This window comes from Octopus bimaculoides, chromosome 1 (genome assembly GCF_046866305.1).
Source record: "Octopus bimaculoides isolate indiv1 chromosome 1, ASM4686630v1, whole genome shotgun sequence".
Classification (NCBI taxonomy): Eukaryota; Metazoa; Mollusca; class Cephalopoda; order Octopoda; family Octopodidae; genus Octopus; species Octopus bimaculoides.
This window is the reverse complement of record NC_142928.1, coordinates 55,125,007-55,144,186: the sequence shown is the minus strand read 5'-3', so window position 1 is coordinate 55,144,186 and position 19,180 is coordinate 55,125,007. Positions and strand designations below refer to the sequence as shown.

Genomic DNA, 19,180 nt, shown 5'->3' with positions numbered 1-19,180 from the left:
GCATGGGAGCAGTATATTCTATGAACACATTAAGAACAGATTCTCTTAAATACCTGGATGACTCACAAGAAGTAGTCAATAGATTTTGTTGCCTAAGAGATGTAAATGGCAAGGTAGATGGTTGCTCTGAAAGTATAGAATATGACTAGGTTGGAAAAAGTTTAGTAAGTTACTACCACTGCTTGCAACAAAGGTCTTTTCCCTCAGAGTGAAGGGCAGATTGTATGATGGTTGTGATTGAAGATAGACATTTAATGATGATGATGACAATTTCATGCTGAACATAACAAATAGCTTGTTGCATGTCAAATGTAATGTAACCTTATTTTCTTTGTATATGATATATTGTTATTCTTCATTAAAGACAAAAATTGATTGGTTTTAATTATCATCATTTAACATTTATTTACTTTACTACCACATATTTCTCATTTTTGTTTCTAAATTTCTATTATAGGTATTAACTTATATCATCATTTCTGTGATTTTATCAACTTATATTTAACACAACATATGAATAATTCCTTCAGTACTGACATTTATATTGTCATGTGGGATACAGTAAGTGCCTTATATTTTATATTTTTGTTATAATATGTCTAGTCTGAATTTAAATGTATTGAAGGTGTACTTTTCTATCAAACAATTTGATCTGAGACTAAGTGTCAGCCAACATATAACTGGTGGCAAACTTTTTGTTGCCTTAATTGCAATCTGGTCATTGACACAGTTCCACTGTAGTGCAATGGAAATTTTGATACCATATAATTAGCAATTAAGTAAAGTTAACAGTTTTTGCATAATTGCTGTATATGTATATATATATATATAATTAATAAAAAAAAAAAAAAGACAAAGAAAAACAATTTAAGGATGTGGTACATGCAAAGTATTAATAAGATGCTCAGAGAAGGAAAGAAAGGGTGTTTTACATTTCAAGCAAAGCTCTTCTTCAGAAACAGGAAACACAGGAAAGTCCAAAAGAAAAGGAAGACAGTGGGGAAAAAATTGCCTACAGTCCACATGTGGTTACATTTTGGAATAATACATAGGTTATATATATATATTACCTATCTACTTTTATATCTGCTTCCCTATCCATAAGCCTTTTATATATCCTTGATGTTTTACATCCATGAACTTACGAAACTTTTATATCCCTAAATCTATCACAAAAATTAAACCTCCTCATACCTTGTTTTGTCTCGTTTTATTTTATACAAATTTATTTTATTTCACCCTCCTCCTTTAGATTCCAAACCTCTCCTACTAACAGTGTTATCCTGTTATCTTATAATATGTGTGTGTGTGTGTGTGTGTGTGTGTATGTATATCAAGGTTTAAATTGACCACTTTATCTTTCCTTTTCATGAAGATAGGATGGTGTGATTTGAAGGAGATTTGGCTGTTTTTCAGCTGTTAAACAGTTAAGTGACTGTTTACACACATCCTTATTGCCTCATCGTGTACACTATTAATTTAGAGATAGGACTTAGAAGATAGATAGGATTTAAGCTCTAACAGTCAAAGACATCCAAAGTAAAAGAGCAAGTGCCTTATGGTTGAATACCTAGCACTGTTCATTCTAACACAGGCTGCTTGTATACACTTGTTAAAATGATTGCATGCACATGAGCATGTGTCAATAAGTTCATGGTTTCTATTAATGTAAGCTGTAAATACTAGCTAGCATAATACGCTTGGATATAATTGGTAGAGTTTCCTTAAAATATCCATGGAAAAAGTATCTTGAATTGTAAAAAAAAAAAATGTTTATGAAGTTAATATTCACACTGACATTTAACTTTGTATTTCTTGACTTCAGAGCCCTCTCAGATACGGGGAACTATTTGAATTGACTTGGAAAGCATTTACTAAGCATCCAATTATCCGGCTAGGTGACTATAATGGTAAACGGGTAAGTGGTTATGTGACAAAGCATGCAATTTACAGTTTACAGGAAGTTATTTTGAGCACATCAGCTTCATCAACAGCATCATTACCATCATTGTAGTTTAACTAGCTTAACATCTGCTTTTTCATAACATAGATTGAATAGATCTATTGTACAATACATAGTTAATTCTCTCCCTCTCTCTCCCTCTCTCTCTCTCTCTCTCTCTCTCTCTCTCTCTCTCTCTCTCTCTCTTTCTCTCTCTCTCTCTCTCTCTCTCTTTCTCTCTCTCTCTCTCTCTCTCTCTCTCTCTCTCTCTCTCTCTCTCTCTCTCTCTCTCTCTAAGAAGCATTGCATATTATCTAAGAAGCATTGCATCCTGAGACATGACTTCACCTTGTCTCCCATTGAGAGCTTGTGATTTTTTCACCCAGCACTCATTGTTGAGTGAAGGCACAATGGTTAAGGTGTTGCATTCACAATTGCAAAGTTCTAATTTTGATTCCTGGACGAAGCAATGCATTGTTTTCTTGAACAAAGCACTTCATTTCATGTTGTTTCAGTTCACTCATCTATAAATGAGTAATCATACAATAGACTGGCATCCTGTTCAAGAGGAATGTTGTGATCTTGTCCATTTATACACCATGGAAACCAGGTAACTGCCCTGTGAGTCCTAGAACTTGAGACAGTGCTTATACTTACTCATTGTCCAGTTACTTGACAGGCAGATCAGCAGAGTTATCTCTCTGCTATCATCTTTGATACCTTTAATTAACAGCTATTTTTTCAGTTCACTTGTGCTCAATTTTTTATATCATTCAACAGATCCTGTAGCTTGTGTCAACACAAAAAAGTATTATTTTTATAAAATAGATGTTAATGTGAGGAGAAGTGATAATTTTATATCCTTTTAAAACTTTACATATCTTGGCAACAACATTGCCTTGATAGAAACTAATGTCAAAGTGAGTATCCTGTATATTTGGATAGGAAAACAATGGAATAAATAATAACAAAATTTGCACTTTCAATTGATTTAAGTATTTAATATATCATATTGTACAGTTTAACTTCTTGAGTACTGAAAAACATCTTGAATTAAGATTTTTGGATACTCACACTTTATAAATAGATACTAGGTGCAGGCATGGCTGTGTGGTAAGAAGTTTGCTTTCCAACCACAAGGTTTCAGGTTCAGCCATTATGTGGCACTTAGGCTAGTGTTTTCTAGTGTAGCCCTGGATCAACCAAAGGTTTGTGAGTGGATTTGGTAAACAGAAACTGAAAGAAGCCTATCATATATGTTTGTGTGTATTACTATTTCCATGCATGATAGGCATAAACAAATGTCACCATCAATCAAGCTTCATTTCTAATCTTTCATAAAACATGTTTTGTCATGGAGGAATATTGCCTTACTTGAAAACAGGTGAGGGTTGGTGACAGAAAGGACATCCAGCTGTAGAAAATCTGTTTCAATGAATTCTCTTCAACCCAAGTGAGCATAGAAAGGTGAATGTCAAAATAATGATTATGATACTTTTGTGATTTGAGCTTCTTTTTTAAATTCATAGCAGCAACACCATAAAGTGTGCTGCTTCGTGTGTCTGTTTTTTTTTCAATAGAAAAACCTTCAATTGTTCTACCTAAACAAGTGATATCCTGCCAAAGCAGAGATTATGGCAAGTCTGGGACTGATTCCTAAATACTTCAACCTACAATGGCATCTCTCTATAGTTAACTTTAGTAATATATTTCATAAAATAAGTTATATTTTCACAGCTGCTCCTGTTCAATATTGTACATCTGCTTAGTGCTTCTCTCATCACTACATTTATTATCCACTGAGGAGCTCTAATAAATATGAAATGCAAGCAGAATTGTCAGTTGTAACCTCATACCAAAATTACTAAAAATACTGTTAGTCATTGAGCTAATGTTGTCTTTTCTTCATTGCATAAGTATTTCTAAGTAGACTCTTTTATGTTTACTACAGTAAATGTATTAATTATTGTCCTGTGTGCCTCTCACAAAGGACTTTTCCTGAAAAGAAAGACAAATAGGTTGATGGGGAAAGTCAAAATATATTTGACTAACTGATTATATTTGTAACAGCTGTTTTTGTTAATTCTAATCTTCAATGTATATAGTAATCTGAAACACTGAAGATACCAGCTTAACAGTTTGTTAGTTAAGTTAGTGTTAATAAACTTAACCCTTTAACATTCAGATTACTCTGTCACATGAAATGCTTATTTATTCACATTGTTTTGAACTAATTTACGCATTATCTTGTACCTTCAAGATTTTGATGATGTGATTATTTATTTTTGGAATGACATTGTAGTGTAGGTGTGAAAGGTTGGATTTAGCCAGTTTGAACATAAACCAGAGAAAGTATTTTGACCAGATATGGTTGGTTTAAATAATAAAGGGCTGATGCTGAGAACACTAACAAGCTAATTGGAAATAATAATACAGTGATGGAAAAAATATTAATCAATGACATATTTTTTGTTTATTTTAATTTGAAGGTGTGTTTTAAAGATGCAGTGTTTTCATTTCTGCCTCGTATGAGAAGTGGGATGTATTATAACATGCCATTGGTAAGGTATTATTTTCTATTGTTTAAAATATTAGAATTTTAATGATCTTTTTATATCTGTTGTTATTGCTAGCATGGGTTGGTTAGGAAGTCACTTTCTGAACTTCTAGACTTTAAATTGTTCTTGTTTCATCACATGCACTGTATTTCATGGTATCCTTTGGGAATTTTCTTGGATGCTATTTATAAGGGTTAATTTTTCTCTTTTCTAATGCATACATGGATTGTTAAGAATAAATTTTTCAATACTGAATGTCTGAATGTCTTTTGTATAACAATAATTACTTAACTGTTAGAATTAAAAACGGTAGGCTAGACATTGCTCTTTCTCCTTATACAGCACAAGTCTCACGAGCAGCTTCAGTAGCCTTAACACCTCCATTAAATGCAAAAAGCAAATGGTGTCAAAAATGCTCAGTCTTGTCCACTTGACATTCCATTTTAATGATCTGAAAATACACAAAAATCAATAAATCACTATCTTGTAGAGCAAAAAATTCTCTTTCAAATAACATAAAACATTTTGCCGATGCATTTTATTTCTCCATGCATTTCTAAATTTGAAAAAACATTCATGAATTATTCCTCAACCCAATACGATTTATATATATGTATGTGTGCACGTGTCTTTGTGCTGGGTCCCTCCCTCCCATCCATATTGTGATTTTTAAAATCATTTCTGACTACCTGTGAAGTTTCTGAAGTTGCAGGCATCAGAAAACTTGATAAATTATGATTTTTATAGAAAATTTGAAGATACACTATGTTGTCAGAAAATTTATATCACAGTCACATGACAGAACTGATTATCCATTAATGGATACAGCTAATCATAAAGAATCGATCAGTTGACTATATCACATCAGAGAATGACTTAAAATATAGTATTTACGTCAACTCTTTTAATACAAACCTGCTTGAGACTACCACAGCTAACTATCTTAAAGTGTTCATATTTAAATTAAAATGTCTCATCATTTTATATAAGAATTGTTTAAGTTCCAAATGTCAGATTAATAATAAAAATAGTTATTTTTTTAAATCCCTCCAAATTTTTGATTATTTTCTAAGTTTATTGAAAGACACTGGTAGGGCATTTTTGTTAGTTTGTTAGAAATACACCCACAAAAGTTTTTAAGGAAATACTTTTATGGAGTTACTGAGTGTAAATCTTTTTTTCAAGTGCTTTTACACTAAAAATGTTACTTTATCTATTATTATCATGGATTATTCTAATATTTTAAGGTACCTGGATGTGAAAAGAGTGGTTATTTCCGGGCTTTCTCTCAACATATCCTTCACCGTCTCAACATATCTCAAGAAGGACCACTTGTAAGCATTTTTAATTTGACATATCACTAAATTGTAGAGCTGACACTTTGACATGTCGAAACTATACGAAACTCAAATTATCTATTTCTTTTATTTTACAGCTACATAAGATAAGAGTTACAGTGCTTACTCGAAGTACAACATATCGTAGAATTTTAAATGAAGAGGAAGTAAGTATGATAATGGTTTTTCAAACAAAAAAACTTAGTCTTTCCAATTTTTTTGAATACATATAGGCACAGCCATGTCTGACTGTGTGGTCAAAGTATTTGCTCTCTCTCTCTCTGCAGTCTCATGCTTTTGGATTCAGTTGCACTGAATGACATTTTGAGTAAGTCATTCACTATAACCCAGGGCCAACCAACACAATGTGAGGGAAATTAGTAAAGAGCAACTACAGTATATATATATATATATTAGTATTATTTATATATATATATATATATATATATAAATACTCTTTTTTTTTCTTTTACTTGTTTCAGTCATTTTGACTGTGGCCATGCTGGAGCACCACCTATAGTCAAGCTAATCGACCCCAGGACTTATTCTTTGCAAGCCTAGTACTTATTCTATCGGTCTCTTTTTGCCGAACCGCTAAGTTACGGGGGCGTAAACACACCAGCATCGGTTGTCAAGCGATGGTGGAGGGACAAACACAGACACACAAACACATACATATATATATATATATATACATATATACGACGGGCTTCTTTCAGTTTCCGTCTACCAAATCCACTCACAAGGCTTTGGTCGGCCCAAGGCTATAGTAGAAGACACTTGTTCAAGGTGCCACGCAGTGGGACTGAACCTGGGACCATGTGGTTGGTAGGCAAGCTACGTACCACACAGCCACTCCTGATATATATATATATACATCATCATCATCGTCGTCGTTTAACGTCCGCTTTCCATGCTAGCATGGGTTGGACAATTTGACTGAGGACTGGTGGACCAGGAGGCAACACCAGGCTCCAATCTGATTTGGCAGAGTTTCTACAGCTGGAAGCCCTTCCTAACGCCAACCACTCCGAGAGTGTAGTGGGTGCATTTACGTGCCACTGGCATGAGGGCCAGTCAGGCGGTACTGGCGACGGCCACGCTCGAAATGGTGTATTTTACGTGCCACCTGCACAAGAACCAGTCCATCGGCACTGGCAACGATCTCGCTCGAATGTCTTACTGGCAACAGCCACGCTCGAAATGGTGTATTTTACGTGTCATCTACACAGGAGCCAGTCCATTGGCACTGGCAATGATCTCGCTCGAATGTCTTTTCACGTGCCACTGGCACAAGTGCCAGGGAGGAGACATTGGTAGCGATCAATGGCCACGCTCAAAATAGTGTATTTTACGTGTCACCTGCACAGGGGCCAGTACATCGGCACTGGCAACAATCGCGCTCGAATGTCTTTTCATGTGCCACTGGCACAAGTGCCAGGAAGGTGACGTTGGTAACGATCACACTGGTGCTATTTACTGCTACTGGCACGGAAGCCAGATAGCTGCTGCTCTGGCAACGATCGCGCTCACAGACGGTGCTCTTAGTGCTCCACTGGTACAAGTGCCATCATGATTTCACTTTCGCTTGCCTCAACAGGTCTTTGCAAGCCGAGTTTAGTGTTCCTACAAATATAGTTTGATTTCGATTTCACTTGCCTCACCATGTCTTCGCAAGCGAAGTTTAGTGTCCAATGAAGGAATGCTACGTGTAAGTGGGCTGGCTACATCCCTGGCAGTGGCCTTGGATTTTGGTCTCATTTGACTTGCCGGGTCTTCTCACGCACAGCATATTTCCAAAGGTCACGGTCACAAGTCATTGCCTCGGTGAGGCCTAATGTTCAGAGGTCGTGCTTCACCACCTCATTCCAGATCTTCCTAGGCCTGCCTCTTCCACGGGTTCCCTCAACCGCTAGGGTGTGGCACTTTTTCATGCAGCTATCCTCATCCATTCTCACCACATGTCCGTACCAGTGCAATCGTCTCTCTTGCACACCACAATTGATGCTTCTTATGTTCAACTTTTCTCTCAAGATACTTACACTCTGTCAGGTATGCACACTGACATTACTCATCCATCGGAGCATACTGGCTTCATTCCTTGCGAGCTTACGCATGTCCTCAGCAGTCACAGCCCATGCTTCACTGCTATAAGCATGGCTGTTCGTACGCATGCGTCATACAGTCTGCCTTTTACTCTATGTGGGAATGAACTCGAAACCATGTGGTTGGTAAGCAAGCTACTTACCAGGAGTTTTTTTTGTTTTTTTTTATTAAAACCTTCCAGACTATAAAATGTTTTATTTTCCTTATTAGCTTGTAAATGCTTTGAAGACAATCAGTGAATTTGAAGTTGAGGCTGTGGATTTCAATTTTAGGTATGTTTTTTTTTTCCTTTTTGCTTCTAACATATCATATAATCCTGAATTCTATGAAGCTCAATATAATGAAATTAGGAAGTTAAATTAAAAGCTAGATATTCTTAGGTTCCAGTTTGTATATCGTTTGATTAGTGGGAGCTATATTTTGCTCTGAATAGCATACTGAGTTTAATAGATATTCTCATATACATACCTGTTTTAACTAGCTGATTGAGGAATTTCATGTTAGATTTGAAATTATCCAGTGAAATGAAATACCAGTGAATTTTGGATTACAGTTTTGCTGAAACATACATCTTGCAAATTAAAATCTATTTCACTCTCTATAAATCAACTGTCTTTTTAGTTTGGAAATTTGGAAATAGTTAATGGATAGCAAAAATTTCTGATGCTACCAAACCACAAAACAAATCTAAAGATAATCAATAGAATAATAGAGTTAAAATCTGAGATTCCACATAGTCAGGCTAATGATCAATTTTCTTGTTAGCTGATTAAGTAAACTTATTCTAGAAAAATATATAATCTGATAAGATTTTTTTTTAGTTATACTAAGTGTTAGATATTTATGTTTATCTATTTGTTTTGCAAGATTCCTGATGTGAAATTGTATGTTGAAATAGATATTGTTATATTCAGGATGGTCATTTTTTTTTTTTTTTTTGCTTGCCAAATAAACACATGTGCTACATATTTGTTCTTCACTTGTTTATTATTGTTCTTGTTTTATGTCCATTGTCTGGAGATCTTTTGCTTCACATCTTGCGGCCTCTTCAGCTGCCCTCCTTCCTACGTGTCTCCTCTTGTTCTGGACTAGACAGAACAGGAGAGACATTGAAGAGGTCACGGGATGTGTGACGACAGATTTCCAGGCAATGGGCATAAAACAAGAACAACAATAAACAAGTGAAGAATGAATATATAGTATGTGTGTTTATTTGACAAGAAAAAAAAGAAAAAATGACCATCCTGAAAAATAACAATACAAGTAACAGACTGCTTTGTGAAAATATTTTTAATTTTCTGGAAAAGAATAAGCTTATGCTTATTAAGCACATGTGATAAAGAAGTATGAAAAAATTCATTCTCTTAGTCTACATTTTGAACCATTCACTTTAGCCCAAAAAGAATTGCTTGTATCCCTTTCAAGTGATAAATTCCAAAGTAATGGATACTATAATGGTCATTAATGAAATTATGTGAGGAATCACTGAAGAACTTTGATAAATAGTAGGATTTATAAACATCCTTTTCTGTCAATTAGAGATACTCTGTGTCTGTTCAAGAAATCTGGCTGAAATATTTTTATGTATCGTGTGTGTGTGTGTGTGTGTGTGTGTGAGTAAATATATGAAAGTTAAAAATTAGTTTAAACTTAGATTAATATGTGGAAAATTTTATGTGAAGTTTTGTTTTTGTTTTTTGTTTTTTGTTTTTTTTTCTTAACAGTAGTTTTTCTTTTTCATTTCAGACAAATGTCATTTTATGACCAACTAAAAGTAAGCTTCTGAAAAGTTCTTATAAAATTTTTTATTCAGTTGAACAATGAAATATATATGTGCATACATAGACTTACTTTGAGCAAGGCACAGTTGGTAGCAACATTGACTGAAAAGTAAATTCTAAAATCTATTTCATAACCAGGGCCGTCGCTAATCCCCTGCAACCCCTGCCGTGGCAGGGGGCCTCCACAGTTGAGGGGCCCCATGATAAGATAAAAATACATAGATGGGTCATCTATTTACTTCGGTTAAGGTGTTGAACAAGAGTTAAACTAGCTTTGTTAACTGAAAATTTCAGGAAATAAAGTGATAATACATTGTACCAGTAAAAGTTTTTGTAAAAATAGTACATTGTACCACGAACATATACCACACTTTGTGGATTGTCTATGATATCTATTGAACATGAACTTATATGATCTGTTACCTTACATGCTAACCAATCCGAAATCTCAGCTTGATTATTCTGAACTGATCAATGATTTCGCAAAGCAAAAAGTGCGCCATGTTTGTCGTTGAAAGTTGCCTGGATTATAAAAGTGCTTTTGTATTCATACATGGAAGTTTTATTACTGAAATTTGTAATAGACCTAAATAAATTTAACTTGTACTTTTAAAGATGTTCGTTAGGATATTGTGAACTGGTGAACTTCAGATAGAATAAAGTAAAATATAGCTATGAATAAAAAGATGTGCGGATTATGAATTTTGATTGAAAGGATTGGGCCTCGAAGCAAAAGGTTGCCTCTAAAAGTCATGCGACAGAGCTGTTCAGTTTTTTGATTACATGGCTATGTGGATAAGAAGTTTGGTTCTCAACCTCATGGTTTCAGGTTCAGTTCTACTGCTTGGTGCTTTGGTCAAGTGTCTTCTACTATAGCCTTGAGCTGACCAAAACCATGTGAGTGGATCTGATAGATGAAATCTGAAAGAATCTCACCATATATATATTTTCTGCATCTCGTGCTCTTTCTGCCCTTCTCTGTACGTCAGTCAAATGGGATGCTGCTTGGCTGACTGGTTTGCGGAGCACCTCCAAGATATCAGACTCGGCAATGACAATCCAGTCTCATGCTATTTCCGCTAAACACGCTGACACTGGTTGTCAAGCAATGATGAGGGGACAGACATAAAGACACACACACACACACGCATATATATATATATATATATATATATATATATAAGCCAAGTAAGATCGTTGCCAGTGCCCCTGGACTGGTTCTTGTGCGGGTGGCACATGAGATGCACCATTTTGAGCTTGGCCGTTGCCAGTACCGCCTGACTGGCTCCTGTAGGATTTTCGAGCGAGATCGTTGCCAGTGCCCCTGGACTGGCTTGTGCGGGTGGCACATAAAAGACACCATTTCGAGCGTGGCCGTTTTCGTGCGGGTGACACGTAAAAGCACCCACTACACTCTCTGAGTGGTTGGCGTTAGGAAGGGCATCCAGCTGTAGAAACTCTGCCAAATCAGACTGGAGCCTGGTGTTGCCATCCGGTTTCACCAGTCCTCAGTCAAATCGTCCAACCCATGCTAGCATGGAAAGCGGACGTTAAACGATGATGATGATGATGATGATATATACACACACAACAGGCTTCTTTCAGTCTCCATCCACCAAATCCACTCACAAGGCTTTGATCAGCTGAAGGCTATTCTGGAAGACACTTGCTGAAGGTGCCATGCAGTGGGACTGAACCCAGATCCATGTGGTTGGAAAACAAGCCTCTTACCACATGCACACACACATGCACACAACCACCATCATCATTGTCATTTAACAAGATCCAGCATACTACAGAGCTGTATTGAGCTCCAATGTCAGCTTTGGTATGGTTTCTCTCCTCGCTACTTCAGCATGTACAAGGAAGTTTATGCTTTACCGAGGAGGTCTAATAAGACCTAAACATGTCCAGAGTTGTCTACTGCACTTGCCAGAATAATGAAATTAATATGAAGGAGGATATTTGTCTTTGACTGATATCATCCTTTCCTCACAGAATAATTGTTTCTAATTAGCTTTTTAATGTTCACTGCATTTAACACTAAATTAAATATGCATTAAAAAAACAAATTTTAATTTTGTTTTTATAGATTTCTCACAACAGTGATATTTTCATTGGTATGCATGGAGCTGGTCTGACACATGCCCTATTCTTACCTGACTGGGCTGTTTTGTTTGAATTGTAAGTCTAATTCTTATCCATTCATTCATTTATTCAAGTTGCTTTGTTTAATACTATTAAAGTTCATTGATATGGTAGTATAGTATTACAAATCTTGCTATAGAAGCACTTATTTTGACTAATTGTTTTCTGGGTCAAAGAGGGCATATTTTCTTTTTTCTTTTATATTCAAATTGCTGGTTTTGATAACATTACTGTTTGTCAGGGCTGTATAATTGATGCCATTTATCTGCTACTGTTCTCATTATTCAGTCATTTACAAAAGATAACAAGAGGAGAGCTGATAAAAACTGTATCAAATGCTTAAAACTTGGAATCTATTAACATCATATAATCACATCAATGGCAGAGCATTGACAGAATGAGTAAGATATCAGATAAAAAATTCTTTGTGTATATTTAATTGCATCTCCTTGCATTGAGAGATCAAATCTTGCCATGGTCAACCTTATCTTTTTCCCTTTCAGAGGCTATAAAAATAAGCTCCAGTCGTCTGATGAGATTGGTATAGCTGACTGTCCTCTCCCCCAAAATTTATGGCCTTATGCTTCAGTTAAAAAAAAAAAAAAATTTCACCCCCTTAGGAAGAGCAGTTCCCATGATCCTTTATTTTTGCTACACTTGAGATTGATGGGAGAACAAGAAAAAGTTACCTTTAACCAAATACTTACCTAAAGCCTGAATACTTGCAACTAAAAAGTTTAACTAAGGCAAGCAAACTTCATGAGAGATTAGATTTATTACCTAGGATCACAAAGAATCAAGCACAAGTGCCATAACAATTTGATCAGTCCTTCACCTTATGCTAGTACTTTATTTTATCAATCCTGAAAAGATAAAAATAAAAGTTTACCTTGGCAAGGTTTGAAATGAAAGCACTGAAGTCCATAACAAATATCTCAAAGTATTCTGTCCCAGAAAGCAATTAGTCTGAATAGTTGCTCTTTCTATAGCAACTCTGCCAGTCCACAGCCTAAAATATAAACACAAATATCAGGTTGGCCAAAAGGTCCGTTCAGTTTTTGTTGACACTAAACTTGAAGCACTCCAAAATGTAGTGAACTTCATTCAGTCCTTTGCACATACACACTCATTAGATACATGACACACTTTGATGTAGTTTCATGTGAACTTGCAATGAGACAGGTTGTATTTTGTATTTGAAGAACCAAAATGAGCATTATTGGCACCTCGTGCTTTTTTTTATTTTTAAAAAAGCAAGAAAGCATTTGACTTCTGCAGGAAGATATACCTTGTGTATGGAAGGGAAGCTGTTATGAAATGTGTGTGCAAGAAGCAGTTTTCAAAATTTCAATCAGGAAATTTTCCAGTTCAAAATGTAGCTGGCTCTGGCTGGCCAGCTGAGATTAACAGCAACTAAATGAAGGAGTTAGTCAACATCAACCCTGCTATATAACCAGAATGATCAGATATACTCTCAAAATATCCAAATCAAATATTGAAAACCATCAGCATTAACTTGGTTGTGTTAGCAGGCTCAATGTTTGGCTCCCACATCAATTGAAATAGGTTAACCTCAACCAATGAATTTCCATCTGTGATTCATTGCAAAAATGTGATGAAAGTAATCCTTTTATGAAGAGAAATGTGACCAAGGATGATTAAATGAATCGTGTATAACAATGTGAAGCACAAGCAATCCTGGGGGAAGTATGACAAACCACAACCAACCTCCAAAGCAGGACTTCACCTGCAGAAGAATATGCTTTCAATTTGGTGGGATTGGAAGGATGTTGTCTTCTATGAGCTTCTTTTCACAGTCAGGACCATCAATTTGAATGTGTCTTGTGACCAGTTGGACAAATTGAATGTAGCAATCCACCAGTAGGGTATAACACTTACTAATAATAAGGGCATTATCTTTCATCACAACAATTCCAGATTGCACTCTTCTTTGTGTCAGAAGTTTCTGGGGCTTAGGTGGAAAGTTTTGCCACACTTTCCATATTTGCTTGACCTTGTACCTTCAGATTTCCACCTATTTCTCTCTCTTAAAAATTCATTAAATGAACAGACTTTTAACTTTGTAAAAGATGTAAAAATTCACCTGAAAAAGATTTTTTAGCTAGTAAAGGTTGGACATTCTTTTAGCAAGGAATAATGGATCTGCATGCAAGATGGCTGAAGATACTGCAACAAAACGTTTATTATATTATTGATTGCATTTAAAACTTGCCTTATTTACACTTAAAAACCACATAGACGTCTTGGTCAATATAATGAAACATTTGGCATCATGTCGTGCTTGAGAAGACCCATAAAGTCAAATAAAATCACAGTTGTGGCAGATACTGGTGTCATGCAAATGGTACCCTTGCTGGTGGCACGTAAAAGCACCCGTTATGGTGTGGTTAGTGTTAGGAAGGGCATCCAGTCATAGAAACTGTGCCAAATCAAGCTGGAGCCTGGTGCAATCTTCCAGCTTGCCAGCCCTGGTCAAACTGTCCAACCCATGCCAGCATGGACAACGGACGTTAAATGAAGATGATGATATCTGATTCTATTTCTGCATTAATATTTAACATATTGGCTTTGTGCCAAAATTTGAAACCAGTATTTAGCATATCATCATTGTATCTTCATTGCATTAGAAATTCAAACCTAGCTTAAAATTTGATGCTGTTTATTTCTGTTCTTTCAGAGAAATTGCAATGAACTGGACTTTATGTATTTTTGCACTTAATTCAGTTTACATTTTTTTAATAATACTTTTTTCTTTCTTTCAGGTATAATTGTGAGGATGAATTTTGTTACAAAGACCTCTCTCATCTCCGGGGAGTTAAATACATCACCTGGGAAAAAAGAGATAAACTTACTCCTGAAGATGAGGTAACTTACCATTTAATATGTATCATTTTTTAACAAATGTATTGTGATTTATAATTGCATATTTTGTTTCTTATTTGAATATGTATAGGTAGTGTTCTAGCATTGCCACATATCCCTCAGGCTGGTACTAATAAAAGGATGTATTGTTGAGTTCACCTGTGCCAGTGACATGTAAAAGGCACCCATGCCAGGGATATGCAAAAAGCACCTGTGCCAAGAAAATATAAGAAAATGTTGATTTGTCCAACAAGATAGTACCCCAACATGGCCACAGTCTAGTGCTGAAACAAGTAAAAGAAAGATATTTGTTTAAATAGAATTTTTTAAAATCTCTGTGATTGCAGAAAATTTACTTTAACTATAACTTTACTGTGATATAGTCTTCCTAAATATCCTTTTCAGCTGTTAATTATCCTTTGGCTAGTTTAACATCACCCTTGATATTTGGGTGTTGCAAGCATTTGAGCCAGACTTGGGGATAATTTCCTACTTTGAGTTTTGGAAACAGTGCTGCATTTCTTCCTTTGGTTAAACCCTTAAAAAACACAGCTGTTAGAATTTTTATTGAGGCTAAAAGTATTAGGTTCTCAAGTATGAAATTTGTAGTAAGGTATATGGTAAACTTTGATAGCTACTCATTTTCCACCATTATAATATTTTGACAATCTTTATTTTTTGTTAGAAAGCTGACACATCTATTTCATTATTCTAGCTCATTTTGTGCTTCATGCGGTACTGGCATCGACCACACTTGAATGGTGCTTTTTATGTGCCGCCGGCATGGAAGTCAGTCAGGCAGCACTGGCAATAACCATGTTTGAATGGCGCCTTTTATGTGCCACCAGCACAGGACCAATCAGCCGACACTGGCATCAACCACTCTCAAATGGTACTTTTAATGTACCACTGACATGGGTGCCAATCAGGCAGTACTGTCATCAGCCACAGCAATGACTTCACTTGACTCAACAGGTTTTCGCAAGTGCAGTTTATTGCTCATTGATTGAAAGGTATGCTGCACTAGCATAGGTCATGGTTATGGTCTCACTTGGCTTGCTGGGTCTTCTCAAGCACAGCATATCTCCAAAGGTCTCAGTCCCTTGTCATCGCCTCCATAAGGCCCAACGTTTGAAGATCGTGCTTCACCACTTCATTCCAGGTCTTCCTGGGTCTACCTCTTCCACAGGTTCCCTCTACTTCTAGGGTGTGACATATTTTCACACAGCTGTCCTCATCTATATGCGACACATGATCATACCAGCACAGTTGTCTCTCTTGCACACCACATCTGATGCTTCTTATGTCCAACTTTTCTCTCAGGGTGCTTAAACTCTGTCATGTATGCACACTGACGTTGCACATCCAGCTGAGCATACTAGCTTCATTCCTTGAAAGCTTGCACATGTCCTCAGCAGTCATGGCACATGTGTCACTGCCATGTAGCATGGCAGTTCTCACACGTGTTATACAGTCTACCTTTTACTCTGAGTGAGAAGCCCTTTGTTACCAACGGAGGTTGGACCTCTCTGAACTTTACCCAGGCTATTCTTATTCTTGCAGCTACACTCTCAGAGCATCCACCCTCACTACTGACTTGGTCACCTAGGTAATGGAAGCTATCAACTACTTCTGGTGTTTCTCCCTGGCATGTGACAGAAGCTGTTTTCTGCACATTTTCAGTATTTATTGCCCCTGAGCATTTGCCACACACAAAAACTATCTTCCCAGTTAGCCTTCCTTTGATATCGCTGCACCTCTTTTGTGTCCATAGCTTACACTGGGTACATCTTATGGAGTTTCTACCTACACCTCTTCTGCAGATCGAGCAGAGCCATCTACCTGAAGGGATTTGTGATTTGTCTGCCTTCCTACTTATTATGACTTTGGTTTTTGCTAGATTGACTCTAAGGCCCTTTGATTCTAGACCTTGCTTCCACACCTGAAACTTCTCTAGTTCTGATAGTGACTCAGCTATTAGTGCAAGGTCATCAGCATAGAGAAGCTCCCTAGGACACCCTGTCTTGAATTCCTCTGTTATTGCCTGGAGGACTATGATAAGAGGGAGCTGAGGACTGATCCTAGGTGAACCCCTACCCCTACCTGGAATTCTTCACTATACTCATTGCCAACCCTCACCTTACTGACCACATCCCTGTACATGGCTTGTACAGCTCTCACTAACCACTCATCTATCCCTAGTTTCCCCATTGAGCACCAGATAAGGGATTGGGGGACACTGTCAAAGGCTTTCTCCATGTCAATGAAAGCCAGCTATTGAAATAAGTTCTCATAGGATAACTTAATATTTCATTTGAAATTGCTCTCTCCCATTCTATATATATATATGTATGTGTGTGCATTTGTATTCTGTATATAAATTTTTCTAAACTTTTTTTTTTTTGTTTTTTAGGGCCATCATCCAACATTAGGACCACATCCCAAGTTTACAAATTATTCTTTTGATGTTAAAGAATTCATGAGGTTAATTATTGGGGCTGCTGATTATGTTCTTAGTCATAAGTTATTTTGGGAGAAACATCAAGAACTATATAAACCTCCCTCCAAAACTGAACTTTGAAACATACTGATGTCTCTAAGCAATTACCCACATATACTGTTAACATGAAGAACATCATTGAAAAAAAACAAACAACAATTAACAACCAAATGTTACTTGGTGAAGCATTGAATAGAATTGTATCTTAATTTGTGATTCTTTCAATGAATTATAGTGTCAAGTAAAGAAAACAAAGCTATAAAAATATATTTTCATAAAAACAAATGTTTCTTGAAACAGCTAATATTTTCTTATAAAAGTTTTATATCAAAACAAGGCATATCTAAAGTTGTTTATTTTTCTTAAATTAAGCTTTCTAAATTTATCCTGAGTAATCTTTCAGTATGTATAAAAAAAAACTTGTTTATATTATATAAATTTTGTATTCTTTTCAAAGCTATAATATTTAAAATCTTAAATTATATTCTCACAAGAACAATTACAGTTGATCAACATATACTTACTTTATGAATGCATGTTAGTCAACAGTTGGTGTTGTTTTTATACATTTATAGTACATTTAACAGTGTAGTTGTTGGGGCAAACACATTACTGTGCCTTATCTAACTTATATTTTCCAGCTAATTTTTTACTGGACCATCTTTGTTTTAAAGCCCACTTTTTCATACTTGCATACGCCAGATGGAATTTGATGAGGCAGATTTTCTACAAATGGATTTTCTTCTTGTTACCAACCTTTACATGTTTCCAGACAAAGTAATATTTTCCCATGGAAAATACTGGAAACAAAGGTCATGACTCATATGACAGTATCACTTGTTCACATTTATCACATGATGTCAAAACAAGTACACAAAAACACATCCAAATATGTATACACACACACACACACATCTTTATCTTTTACTTGTTTCAGTCATCAGACTGCAATTATGATGGGTGAACACTTTAAGGGTTTAGTCAAACAAATCACCTCTGGTACATTCTTTATCAGTCTCTTTTACTAGACTAGTAAGTTACAAGAATATAAACAAACCAACAACAGTTGTCAAGTGGTGGAAGGAATAAACACATGCATTCACACACTCTCAGACACACATGTCAAGCTTCCACACAGTTTATGAGCTTCCTTCAATTTCTATCAGTCACTTGCAAAGCTTTGATCATCTCAGAGCTATAGTAGAAAGCACTTTCCTAATGTGCCATGCAATGGGGACTGAACTCAAAACCATGTTGTTGGGAAATGAACTTCTTAACCACACAGGCATGCCTCCACCTATACTTTGACATTATTATTAGGTGTGTGTGTCCACATTTGTATGTGTGTAAAATATGACACAAAAGAGTCCTGTGTCATAAGATCAGTACTGTTATAGTAATGTCTAGAGATTGAATTTTTGTTGCAATAATTTGGTTGCATATGATTTATTTTAACATAATGTTAAAAAAATAACCTTTTTCATATAAAATTTACTGGAACTTAAGAAAAATATGAAATTGTCAATAACGTATTCTTTAAGCAAATTATATTGTCAGTTTGAGAGAAAAAATTTAAAAGAATGGGAAGGAAAAATTTGCTTTCTCTGCAAAATAAATGTATTCATTTTTTTTTTTTTTTGACAAAGTTTAATTTCTGTTTCCATATTGTGATGGGTTTGATTTATTTTACAAAATAAAATTTTTTTTTCATATGAATTTTTTCCTTTTATTTATTTATTCTATCAAGTATTTCACCAAAAAGGTAAAGGAACATTGTAAAACAAACTTTCTAAATATTAATGTTTATTTTGTCCTTTCCACTTGTTGGTAAATTACTATAGGATTGGATGGAAACTTTCTATGAGCTGAGTCTGTGATCCATCTTTAATTTCTCTTTTTTTACTAATTATCTTTAAGAACACCTT

The 19,180-nt window shown here is 35.6% G+C and overlaps 1 protein-coding gene across 2 annotated transcripts in view; it reads left to right on the top strand.

Moving 5' to 3' along the window:
• LOC106876274 (EGF domain-specific O-linked N-acetylglucosamine transferase) overlaps nucleotides 1–18,971 on the top strand; it is a 48,249-nt gene extending 29,278 nt beyond the window's left edge. For both annotated transcript variants that reach the window (XM_014924766.3, XM_014924767.3), the window contains exons 8-17: nucleotides 458–561; nucleotides 1,826–1,918; nucleotides 4,432–4,503; nucleotides 5,748–5,834; nucleotides 5,936–6,004; nucleotides 8,154–8,215; nucleotides 9,690–9,717; nucleotides 11,817–11,908; nucleotides 14,656–14,758; nucleotides 17,169–18,971. In XM_014924766.3, coding sequence (XP_014780252.2) covers nucleotides 458–561; nucleotides 1,826–1,918; nucleotides 4,432–4,503; nucleotides 5,748–5,834; nucleotides 5,936–6,004; nucleotides 8,154–8,215; nucleotides 9,690–9,717; nucleotides 11,817–11,908; nucleotides 14,656–14,758; nucleotides 17,169–17,336 — 878 coding nt within the window. In that variant the 3' untranslated portion in view covers nucleotides 17,337–18,971. The remainder of the gene's footprint in view (nucleotides 1–457; nucleotides 562–1,825; nucleotides 1,919–4,431; nucleotides 4,504–5,747; nucleotides 5,835–5,935; nucleotides 6,005–8,153; nucleotides 8,216–9,689; nucleotides 9,718–11,816; nucleotides 11,909–14,655; nucleotides 14,759–17,168) is intronic.
• Nucleotides 18,972–19,180: the final 209 nt, after the last annotated feature.